This window comes from Pristiophorus japonicus, chromosome 13, assembly GCF_044704955.1.
Source record: "Pristiophorus japonicus isolate sPriJap1 chromosome 13, sPriJap1.hap1, whole genome shotgun sequence".
Lineage (NCBI taxonomy): Eukaryota > Metazoa > Chordata > Chondrichthyes > Pristiophoridae > Pristiophorus > Pristiophorus japonicus.
The window spans coordinates 148,070,239-148,082,399 of NC_091989.1; the positions used below are offsets into that span (position 1 = coordinate 148,070,239).

A 12,161-nucleotide genomic window follows, 5' to 3' on the forward strand; every position below is an offset into this window, starting at 1 on the left:
GCTTGGCAGATGCAGTATAATGTGGATAAGTGTGAGGTTATCCACTTTGGTGGCAAAAACAGGAAGGCAGATTATCTGAATGGTGACAGATTAGGAAAAGGGGAGGTGCAATGAGACTGGGTGAAGGTAGCCATGGAGGTACAGCAGGTAGTAAAGAAAGCAAATGGCATGCTGGTCTTCATAGCTAAGGGATTTGAGTATAGGAGCAGGGAGGTCTTACTGCAGTTGTACAGGGCCTTGGTGAGACCACACCTTGAATATTGTGTGCAGTTTTAGTCTCCTAATCTGAAGGAGGACATTCTTGCTATTGAGGGAGTGCAGCAAAGGTTCACCAGACTGATTCCCGGGATGGCAGGACTGACATATAAAGAAAGACTGGATCGACTAGACTTATATTCACTGGAATTTAGATGAATGAGAGGGGATCTCATAGAAACATATAAAATTCTGACGGGATTGGACAGGTTAGATGCAGGAAGAATGTTCCCCATGTTGGGGAAGTCCAGAACCAGGGGTCACAGTCTAAGGATAAGAGGTAAGCCATTTAGGATCAAGATGAGGAGAAACTTCTTCACTCAGAGAATTGTGAACCTGTGGAATTCTCTACCACAGAAAGTTGTTGAGGCCAGTTCGTTAGATATATTCAAAGGGAGTTAGATGTGGCCCTTACGGCTAAAGGGATCAAGGGGTATGGAGAGAAGGCAGGAGTGGGGTACTGAAGTTGCATGATCAACCATGATCATATTGAATGGTGGTGCAGGCTCGAAGGGCCAAATGGCCTACTCCTGCATCTACTTTCTATGTTTCTATGTTTCAAACAACATGCGCTACAGAGCCAAATTTTGCACCCATCTCGATCTAGTTCTTGTGACAAATGAGAGCAACAGGGAAAAATAATAATTAACCAAAAACACTAGAACAAATCCTGTATATAAATGTAGTGAATGTTGCAACTGGCAATTACAAAAAATAAACACAGATATTTGTGAATCATTGTGAGAAACTAGAGTGTTATAAGCATATTGAAAAATCATTAGATAAAGTAAGTATTTAGGTCAGCTAGGTGTTTAACAACTCTCCTGTATGAATATCTTTTCTTTATCCAAGCCCAAAGAACTTAGATCACAACAACAATTTGCATTTATATAGCCTCTCTAATATAAAGACCATCCCCACAGGAACAAACAAAACAAACACCAATCCAGGAAGAGAGAGATTAGGAGGGCTGACCAAAGGCTTAGTTGAAGCGATGGGTTTTGCAAAGCTTTATAAAAGGAGGAGCAGGAGGTGGAGTGTTGGAGAGGTTTAAGAAGCGAATTTCATCAGAGTATGACCCAGGAACACAAGCTCAGCTGCTGATGGAGGGATGAAAGGAGTGGGGGATCCACTAAAGGAATGGGGTATTCGGGAAGGAAGGATACAATGTTGGAGGAGTTTGCGGAGGTGGGATGGACCAAGGCCACAGAGGAATATAAAGACAACGTAGATCAGTGGGAAGAGGAATGATGGGATTTAGAGTTTATTGGAGGAAGGGAGGTCAGCAAGGAGAGCACTGGAATAGATGAATCTAGAGGTGACAAAAGTATATATGAAGCTTTTAGCGGCAGAACGGCAGAGATAGGATTGGAGATGAGCAATGTTGAATTGATAGTAAGCAGTCTTTGTGAAGATTTTATATTGTCTGAAACTAAGCCCAAGGTCGAGCAAAAAGGCAAAGTTGTGAACTATCAAATAAACCCAGAGACAGTGGCTGATGAATGGGAAGGAATCAGTGACAAGGGAACAACTTACATCAAGGTTTACATTCTCCCACATGTGCGTAGGGGTCCTGTTCGACTTTAACAGGTTAAATATGTTTAACTTACAAAGCTTCCCACTGCTAGTCCAACTAAAATCTTTTAAAACTTCATTAATTTTATACACTATAAATGCCCGAGCAGTTCATCTTAATAATGTAATATTTGTGCGTATATATACCTCCTCTAGAATATACAATTTAGACTGAATAAAACATGCTTACAATGGCCACTAGAGAGCCAAACACAGGTCAAGAGTTTTTTTTATATTCATTCATGGGATGTGAGCTTCACTGGCAAGGCCAACATTTATTGCCCATCCCGAATTGCCCCGTGAGCCGTCTTCTTGAACTGCTGCAGTCCGTGTGGTGAAGGTACTCCCACAGTGCTGTTAGGGAGGGAGTTCCAGGAATTTGACCCAGCAGCGATGAAGGAATTAGATATTTCAAGGTCAGGGTGGTATGTAACATGGAGGGGAATTTGGAGGTGGTGGTGTTCCCATGCGCTTGCTGGTGGTAGAGCTCACGGGTTTGGGAAGTGCTGTCAAAGAAGCCTTGACGAGTTTCTACAGCGCACCTTGTAGATGGTACAAACTGCAGCCACGGTGCGCTGGTGGTGGAAGGAGAGAATGTTTAAGGTGGTGGATGGGTGCCAATCAAGCGGGCTGCTTTGTCCTGGAATGTGTCGAGCTTCTCGAGTGGTGTTGGAGCTGCATTCATCCAGGCAAGTGGAGAGTATTCCATCACATTCCTGACTTGTGCCTTGTAGATGATGGAAAGGCTTTGAGGAGTCAGGAGGTGAGTTACTCGCCACAGAATGACCAGCCTCTGACCTGCTCTTGTAGCCATAGTATTTATGTGACTGGTCCAGTTAGGTTTCTGGTCGATGGTGACCACCAGGATGTTGATGATGGTGGGGATTCGACGATGATAATGCACTGAATGTCAAGGGGGAGGTGTGGTTAAATTTTCTCTTGTTCCCTGGCATTTGTGTGGTGCGAATGTTACTTACCACTTATCAACCCAACCCTGAATGTTGTCCAGATCTTGCTGCATGTGGGCATGGACTGTTTCATTATGTGAGAAGTTACAAATTGAACTGATCACTGTGCAATCATCAGCAAGCATCCCCACTTCTGACTTTACGATAGAGGGAAGGTAGTTGATGAAGCAGCTGAAGATGGTTGAGCTCAGGACACTGCCCTGAGGAACTCCTGGGGCTGTGATCACTGGCCTCCAACAACCACAACCATCTTCTTTTGTGCTAGGTATGACTCCAGCCAATGGAGGGTTTTCCCCACTAATTCCCGTTGACTTCAATTTTACTAGGGCTCCCTGATGCCCCACTCGGCCAAATAGTGCCTTGATATCAAGAGCAGTCACTCTCATCTCACCTCTATTGTTCGAACAGTAAATTTGGATCACTTCAACTAATCTCCTATTATATATGAAGTACTTAGGAATGTTTCCGATGGATATGATAAAGCAGTTGGACTACCACAGGCAGCAAGTTAAGCAGCAGATCTTAATACTGTATAATCACATCTTGGGGTTAGCACCTAAAACACCTTTATACCCACAAGTCTAAACCTAAGGCCCATTATATTTTCAAAGCCATTATTTAAGTATTGTTGTTTACCTCTAACTTGTTCAGGTTTTGGTTCATGTATCGGAGTGACAGAGGCTACATCATAGGAAGAAATGTCAGTCATTTCACTGCTCACAGATACCGGGATTTCATCCTTAATAAATAATACGTAAAAAAGAAAGTTAAACAATCAGGTTCTCAAAAGTATTAATTTCTCAAAAATTAAGAATCATATCAAAATGCCAAGAACTCTAGACTTTGTACCAATAATATTGTAAATTTATATACTTATATGAACAGAAAAAGATATTGATTATATTGATGCAAAAGTGTCCCACCGCTCCCAATACATTAAGCAAAATAAAATTCAAGAAAAACACACCAAACCATACAGGTTGATTTTAAAACTGAACAGCTCAAGTAAATATATAGAAATTACAACATTATTCATCTAAATGCTTTCTCTTATCAGAGGTTGCAAATTATAGTGACATTTCATTTCAACACTTCCCAATGAGCTATAACTGGACACATTGGGCAGATTTTGCAATAAAAATAACAGTGAGGCCAACAGCAGTCATCATTATTAAAGTATAAATCAGACAGAAACTTCCAGCGACCACATATGCGCAATTAAATGCGTAAATCAAGAAGTTGCTATCCGAGATGCTCTGCTCATCCAGACACTGAGTGAGAACGGTATCTCGTTGAGACACCCATGGCACGGTGTGAAGTTGCTGTACTTACTTGCTATTCGCCAGAAAAAGTCAGCGTGATAAGTTTTAATTACTGCCAAACCACCTATCTGGCACTGAAAATTAACACCAAGTGTGGAGTCTCATTCCTTCAGATTTTAATTGCAGTTGGAGATTTTTTTTTAAATTTTAAGTAAATGATTTTTTTAAAACTTTTTCTTTCCTTCTCTCTCTTTATCCAAGCTTTCGTTCCCTCTCTTTATTTCACTTTTGTATCTGATTTGGTACTGAATTAAATATTCTAACCGACATTTCCTGGTTCAAATTCTCTGCTGCTCATAACAAATCTTCAATTTGATTGGTTAAGGAAATACATAGTTGCTTGTTCGCACAGGTCCCAGATGCTCTGTAAAGGGTGCTGCGCTGTTTAGATAGTTAGATGACAAGAACTTCCAGTGCAAAAGCCCATAAACAGACTATGGACAAGTGCAAGTGTACTGAACTGCTGGCGCTGTTCATTTCCCACCGAAAGCAAAATCCGGCCCATAGTAAGATTTGGAATTGCTGAATACAAGCTGAAAAGCTTTCAAAGAAGAAAGAATGACCTTGCATTTATATGGAGCCTTGTCATATCAATGAGAAGCATTCAACAGTTCTAACATACAATTGATTACTTTGAAGTGTAGTTACAATTGTGTACATGAACACAACAACTATTTTGCCCACAGCAAGGTCCCACAAACAGCAATGAAATTAATGAGCAGTTAATCTATTGTTAGTGATGTTAGCTGAGGAAAGCAAGTTGGCCAGGACACCATGACAACTCCTTACTCTTCTTCAATTTGTGCCTTGGGATCATTATCATTCACCTGAACTATTAGAACCGGCACACAGAACCTTAATTTAATATCTCAATCACAGAAAATACATAGAAATACAAAGAGGTTAGCACACAGAAATAGGCTATTCGGCCCAAACAGTCCATGCGTGCAAATAGTCCTAATCACATTTACCCACCTGTTCCAATAATCCTTCAACCTGCTTTCAAATCTAATCTTGAACTTTGACATTGTTTCTGCCTCACTAACCATGGAAGTGAATTCCAAAGCCTTGGAACTCTGCGTGAAGAAGTTTCTCCTACCCGGTAGTCGAGTGTAGTCAGTGCTTCGATGCTGGGGATGTTGGCCTGATCGGGAACACTGTCCTCACAGGGGATTTGCAGGATCCCTTACAAATCCCTTCCAGAACCTGTTCAACCTTCATCGCCTCCAGGCCAGATCCAAGACCGTCCCATCCTTGGTCGTTGAGTTACAGTACGCGGATGACGCTTGCGTCTGCGCAGAGGCTGAACTCCAAGTCATCGTCAACATCTTCACTGAGGCGTACGAAAGCTTGGGCCTTACACTAAACATCCGTAAGACAAAGGTCCTCCACCAACCTGACCCCGCCACACAGCAGTGCCCCCCCGTCATCAAGATCCACGGCGCGGCCCTGGATAACGTGGACCACTTTCCATACCTCGGGAGCCTATTATCACCAAGGGCAGATATCGACAACGAAGTTCAACACCGCCTCCAATGCGCCAGTGCAGCCTTCGGCCGCCTGAGGAAGAGAGTGTTCGAAGATCAGACCCTCAAATCTGGCACCAAGCTTATGGTCGACAGGGCTGTAGTGATACCCGCCCTCTTGTATGGCTCAGAGATGTGGACCATATACAGTAGACACCTCAAATCACTGGAGAAATACCACCAGCGATGTCTCCGCAAGATCCTGCAAATCCCCTGGAGGACAGACGTACCAACATCAGTGTTCTCGATCAGGCTAACATCCCGAGGATCAAAGCACTGACTACACTCGACCAGCACCGTTGGGCGGGTCACAATGTTCGCATGCCCGACACAAGTGCTGTACTTGGAACTCCTACACGGCAAGCGAGCCCCAGGTGGGCAGAGGAAACATTTCAAGGACACTCTCATGGCCTCCTTGATAAAGTGCAACATCCCACTAACACCTGGGAGACCCTGGCCAAAGACTGCCCTAGGAGGAAGAGCATCCGGGAGGGCGCTAAGCACCTCGCGTCTCGTCGCCAAGCGCATGCAGAAAACAAGTGCGGCAAACCAGACACTCCACTCACCCTTTCCTCCAACGACTGTCTGTTCCACTTGTGAGAGAGACTGTAATTCTCATATTGGACTGTTCAGTCACCTGAGAACTCAACTTTTAGAGTGGAAGCAAGTCTTACGCGATTTCGAGGGACTGCCTATGATGATGACATTTAATTTTGTACCTACTAGCCCCTCATTCTTGACACCTCAAAAACTGGAAACAGTCTGCTTCTATCCAACCTGTCCCGTCCTTTCATAATTTTAAACACTTCTCTTAGTGTTCTGTAATCTGCATTGTTATAATGAAAAAGGATCCAATTTTTCAAGTATTTCTTTGTATTTGTATTACTTCATACCAGGCAGCATCCAATTGAGTCTGCATTGTACCTTTCTAAAGCCTCAATATCCTTTCTGCAGTGTGTAGCCCAATACTGCACAGAGTACTCTAACTGAGGTCTTACTGAGGTTTTATAAAGGCTCATCATTACCTCTTGGCTTTTATGCTCTATACCGCTTGAGATGGAATTCAATTAGTTTTATTTTCCACAGCCCTATAAACCCGAGGCAAACCTGTGCCCCAAGTACCAATGTTCTTCCACAGGCTCCAAGCCTACTTCCATTCAGAGTATAATTACTGTTACTTTTTGTTTCACCAAAATGCATCACCTCACAATTACCAACACTGAATTCTACATGCCACTTTTTAGACCATTCCTCCATCTTATCAATATCTCTTTGCAGATATTTAAAAATCTAAAGAATTACGCAAGGGACCAAAATTGCCTTCCGCCCCAAATGGGGTGTACCTTCCAAAATAAATGATTATTCTCCGCCCCAAAATTGGCATCTTTAAAGTTTTTAATTTTTCCGGGCGGTGTTTGGGGCAGAATTGGGTTGGAAGGCGGGGGCGTCAGCGCAACACTGATGATGTCAGCACGATGCTAATGACGTCAGTGTGACGCGGATGTTCCGCGTCGCGCTGATGCGAAGCAACGTCCCTCTCTTTCAGTTAAAGGAGAGGGCCGCTGCGAGCTCTGCAGCCACTTTAGCGGCACTCACTGGGCCACCAGGGAGGGTTTCGGCTGGACCAGCGGTCCGGTACCCAAGAGGGGCTGCCGGGCTGCCTGTTGGCGGCCCAGCCGAACCCATGGCCACCATTGTCGGCTCAACTTCAGAGTCGGCCGACAATTAAAATAAAATGGCGGCTGAGGTGGTGCACCCTCCTCTTTAAGGGCGGACACGCCGCCCAGCCACTGGCAGTTTCCCGCCAGGAAAAGATGTCGAGAGCATCGGGTGGTGGCGGCTCCGCTTCCGTGAGGCAATTTCCCTCACGGGGTAGAAAGGGGTCGCAGCCGGGCGGCAAGGGGTCAGGGTAGGAACATGGGCGGGGTGGAAACCAGTTTCCGCCGCTCCCAGCTCAGGGGCAATTTCTGATGGGTCTGCCCATCCGCCTGCCCCCAGCTGGAAAGGCCTTACTGCCCCATTGATCTTAAGGAGGGAATAATTTTGGCCCTTAAGTCTCCTGTTTCAGTATCATCTGCAAATGTCGACACCATTCCACTAGGCCTATATCCAAATCATTGATATACACAATGAACAGAAGTGGCTCCAAGACTGAATCTTATGAGACACCACTTCCACCCACTTTCAAAAAAACCCTGTCCTTAACTCCTACTCTCTGTTTTCTCCCTTATAACCAATTTTTAATCCAAGTTTTCTTTATTCCGCCAATTTACATAAGAATTAGGAGCAGGTTGTTCAGCCCCTCGAGCCTGCTCCGCCATTCAATAAGATCATGGCTGATCATCTACCTCAACTCCACTTTCCTGCACTGTCCCCATAATCCCTTGATTCCCTTAATATTCAAAAATCTATCGATCTCTGTCTTGAATATATTCAAAGACTGAGCCTCCACAGCCCTCTGGGGTAGAGAACCCAAAGATTCACCACCCTCTGAGTGAAGAAGGTTCTCCTCATCTCAGTCCTAAATGGCTGACCCCTTATTCTGAGACTGTGACCACTGGTTCTAGACTCCCAGCCACAGGAAACATCCTCCCTGTATCTATCCTGTCAAGCCCTGTAAGAATTTTGTATTCTTGCACTTTAAGGTACCACTTTATAGACTAATGAATAAGGTCAGAGAACTTGGGAGTCAGGGAACAAGCAGCAGAATGGATAGCTAGCTGGCTTCAAGACAGAAAGCAGAGAGTAGAGGTAAAGGTAGCTATTCAGAGTTGCAGAAAGTGGGTAGTGATGTTCCACAAGGATCAGTGCTGGGACCACTGCTGTTCACAATATATATTAATGATTTAGACTTTGAAATCAAAAACACAATTTCTAAATTTGCAGACGACACCAAATTTGGGGGGGGGGGGGGCGGTGGGTGATAATCAATGCTGAGGCAGACTGCAACAAATTACAAGAAGACATTGATAAATTTACAGAATGGGCATATAATTGGCAAAATGTGAGGTGTTACATTTTGGTAAGAAAAATAAGGAGGTCATATGTTACTTGGAAAATACGAATCTAAATGGGGTAGAAGTACAAATATACAAATCACTAAATGTAGCAACACGGGTTAACAAGGCCATAAAAAGCAAACCAAGCACGGGTTTATCTCCAGAGTGATAGAATTGAAAAGTAGAGAAGTTATGCGAAACTTTTATCGAACCTTGGTTAGACCACACTTGAAGTACAGTGTACAATTTTGGTCGCCATATTATAAAAAGGGACATAGAGGACAGGGTGCAGAGAAAATTTACAAGGATGATACCAGAAATGCGAGGGTATACCCAACAGGAAAGGAAGAACAGGCTGGGTCTCTTTTCTCTTGAAAAAAAGGCTGAGGGGTGACCTAATAGAGGTCTTCTTTACCCAGAGTGGCGAGAATGTGGAACTTGCTACCACAGGGAGTGATTAAAGTGAATAGTACAGATGCATTTATGCTATTTGCTTTGGGGAGGCTAGATAAGCATATGAGGGGGAAGGGAATAGAGGGTTATGCTAATAGAGTTAGATAAGGAAAGACAGGAAAGGCGGGAGGAGATTTGAGCATAAATGCCAGCATGGACTCTTTGGGCCGAATGGCCTGTTTTTATGCTGTATATCCTATGTTAATCTTCTCTAGTAATCTTCCATGTGGTACCTTGCCAATAGTTTTCCTGAAGTCCATTACTTTACATCCACTGCATTTCCACCATCTATTACATCTGCTAGCTCCTCAAAGAATTCTATGAGATTTGTCAAGCACATCACCCCCTTTTGAAATCTGCGCTGGCTTCTTCTAACAATTTTCTCTTTATCTAGATACGTGATAACTTCATCATTAACAAAGACTAAAATTTTCCGCACACAGATGTTAAGCTATTTGACCCATAAGTACCCAAATTAGCTGTGTCTCCCTTTTTCAAAAAAGGGGAATACATTACGACTCTCCAGTCCTCAGGCACCCTTACACACTCAATAGAACCCTGAAAAAAATTTCATGGGCCTCTGCAATTTCCTCTCTTAACTCCTTCAGGAACCTAGGTTGAATTCCATCAGGCACTGGCACTTTGTCTTTTCTCAGCTTAACTAACATCTGAAATTAAAATACCTTTAATGTTTTTCCTCAAATTCCCTCTTAGTTTTCCTTTTCCCATTTTTAACCTTATTTCTTATCTTCTCATATCCTCTTTTAATTTTGCTTATTTGGGTTCATCTCTAACTCTTTTTATCATTTTATCTTCCCCTTTGTGCAAGTCTTTCCTTGTGTGTCTTGTACTCTCTTATAGGGCCCAAGTTTCCACATGATTTGCGCCTGATTTTTAGGAGCAACTGGTGGAGAACGGACTATCTTAGAAATCGCAATTCTCCACATTTTTTTTTCTGCAGTTCTAGTCAGGTAGAATAGTTCTACTTTGGAACAGAATTTTTTCTTCAAAAGGGGGCGTGTCCGGCCAGTGATGCCTGATTTGAAAGTTTTCACAGTGAAAACGTACTCCAAACTAACTTAGAATGGAGCAAGTGAAGATTTTTGTAGAACCGAAAAAACCTGTTCTACACATTAAAAAAATCAGGCGCAAGTTACAAATTAGGCGTCCAGAACGAGGTGGGGGGAAGGGAAGTTATTAAATTCTATAATAAATCCTTATTTATACTTATACAAATAAATCCAACCTGAATAAACATTTATAAGCAAAGAAAAGATTAAATAAACCATCTTCCTACCTGTGTGAAAGTGCTTCAGCCAGGCCTTTCGGGACCGAAGGCTGAATGGGCCGGCCCGAGACTTCGGGCAGGGCCCATCCCCAGCACCAGATTTACAGGTAAGTGGCGTTGGGTTGGGTTGGGTTGGGGAGGTTCAGTTCGGTTCGGGTCGGGGGGGGGAAGGGAAAGAGAGAGGGAGAGTGAGAGGGGGGGGGAGTGAGAGGGGGGGGAGGGAGAGTGAGAGGGGGGGGAGGGAGAGTGAGAGGGGGGGGAGGGAGAGTGAGAGGGGGGGGAGGGAGAGTGAGAGGGGGGGGAGGGAGAGTGAGAGGGGGGGGGAGGGAGAGTGCGAGGGGGGGGAGGGAGAGTGAGAGGGGGGGGAGGGAGAGTGAGAGGGGGAGGGGAGGGAGAGAGAGGGGGGGAGGGAGAGAGTGAGAGGGGGGGAGGGAGAGAGAGTGAGAGGGGGGGGAGGGAGAGTGAGGGGGGGAGGGAGAGTGAGAGGGGGGGAGGGAGAGTGAGAGGGGGGGAGGGAGAGTGAGAGGGGGGGGAGGGAGAGTGAGAGGGGGGAGGGAGAGTGAGAGGGGGGGAGGGAGAGTGAGAGGGGGGGGAGGGAGAGTGAGAGGGGGGGGAGGGAGAGTGAGAGGGGGGGGAGGGAGAGTGAGAGGGGGGGAGGGAGAGTGAGAGGGGGGGGAGGGAGAGTGAGAGGGGGGGGAGGGAGAGTGAGAGGGGGGGGAGGGAGAGTGAGAGGGGGGGGGAGGGAGAGTGAGAGGGGGGGGAGGGAGAGTGAGAGGGGGGGGAGGGAGAGTGAGGGGGGGGGAGGGAGAGTGAGGGGGGGGGAGGGAGAGTGAGAGGGGGGGGAGGGAGAGTGAGAGGGGGGGGAGGGAGAGTGAGAGGGGGGGGAGGGAGAGTGAGGGGGGGGAGGGAGAGTGAGGGGGGGGGAGGGAGAGTGAGAGGGGGGGAGGGAGAGTGAGAGGGGGGGGAGGGAGAGTGAGGGGGGGGGGAGGGAGAGTGAGAGGGGGGGAGGGAGAGTGAGAGGGGGGGGAGGGAGAGTGAGGGGGGGGGGAGGGAGAGTGAGGGGGGGGAGGGAGAGTGAGAGGGGGGGGAGGGAGAGTGAGAGGGGGGGAGGGAGAGTGAGAGGGGGGAGGGAGAGTGAGAGGGGGGGGAGGGAGAGTGAGAGGGGCGGGGAGGGAGAGTGAGAGGGGGGGAGGGAGAGTGAGAGGGCGGGGAGGGAGAGTGAGGGGGGGGGAGGGAGAGTGAGAGGGCGGGGAGGGAGAGTGAGAGGGCGGGGAGGGAGAGTGAGAGGGCGGGGAGGGAGAGTGAGAGGGCGGGGAGGGAGAGTGAGAGGGCGGGGAGGGAGAGTGAGAGGGCGGGGAGGAGAGTGAGAGGGCGGGGAGGGAGAGTGAGAGGGCGGGGAGGGAGAGTGAGAGGGCGGGGAGGGAGAGTGAGAGGGCGGGGAGGGAGAGTGAGAGGGCGGGGAGGGAGAGTGAGAGGGCGGGGAGGGAGAGTGAGAGGGCGGGGAGGGAGAGTGAGAGGGCGGGGAGGGAGAGTGAGAGGGCGGGGAGGGAGAGTGAGAGGGCGGGGAGGGAGAGTGAGAGGGCGGGGAGGGAGAGTGAGAGGGCGGGGAGGGAGAGTGAGAGGGCGGGGAGGGAGAGTGAGAGGGCGGGGAGGGAGGAGTGAGAGGCGGGGAGGGAGAGTGAGAGGGCGGGGAGGGAGAGTGAGAGGGCGGGGAGGGAGAGTGAGAGGGCGGGGAGGGTGAGAGGGCGGGGGAGGGGGGGGAGAGGGGGGGGGAG

General features: G+C 47.2%; 1 protein-coding gene across 3 annotated transcripts in view; it reads right to left on the reverse strand.

The window, feature by feature from the left end:
• cep89 (centrosomal protein 89) overlaps positions 1 to 12,161 on the reverse strand; it is a 117,374-nt gene that overhangs the window by 80,889 nt on the left and 24,324 nt on the right. For all 3 annotated transcript variants that reach the window (XM_070898102.1, XM_070898101.1, XM_070898103.1), the window contains one exon: positions 3,435 to 3,537. In XM_070898102.1, coding sequence (XP_070754203.1) covers positions 3,435 to 3,537 — 103 coding nt within the window. The remainder of the gene's footprint in view (positions 1 to 3,434; positions 3,538 to 12,161) is intronic.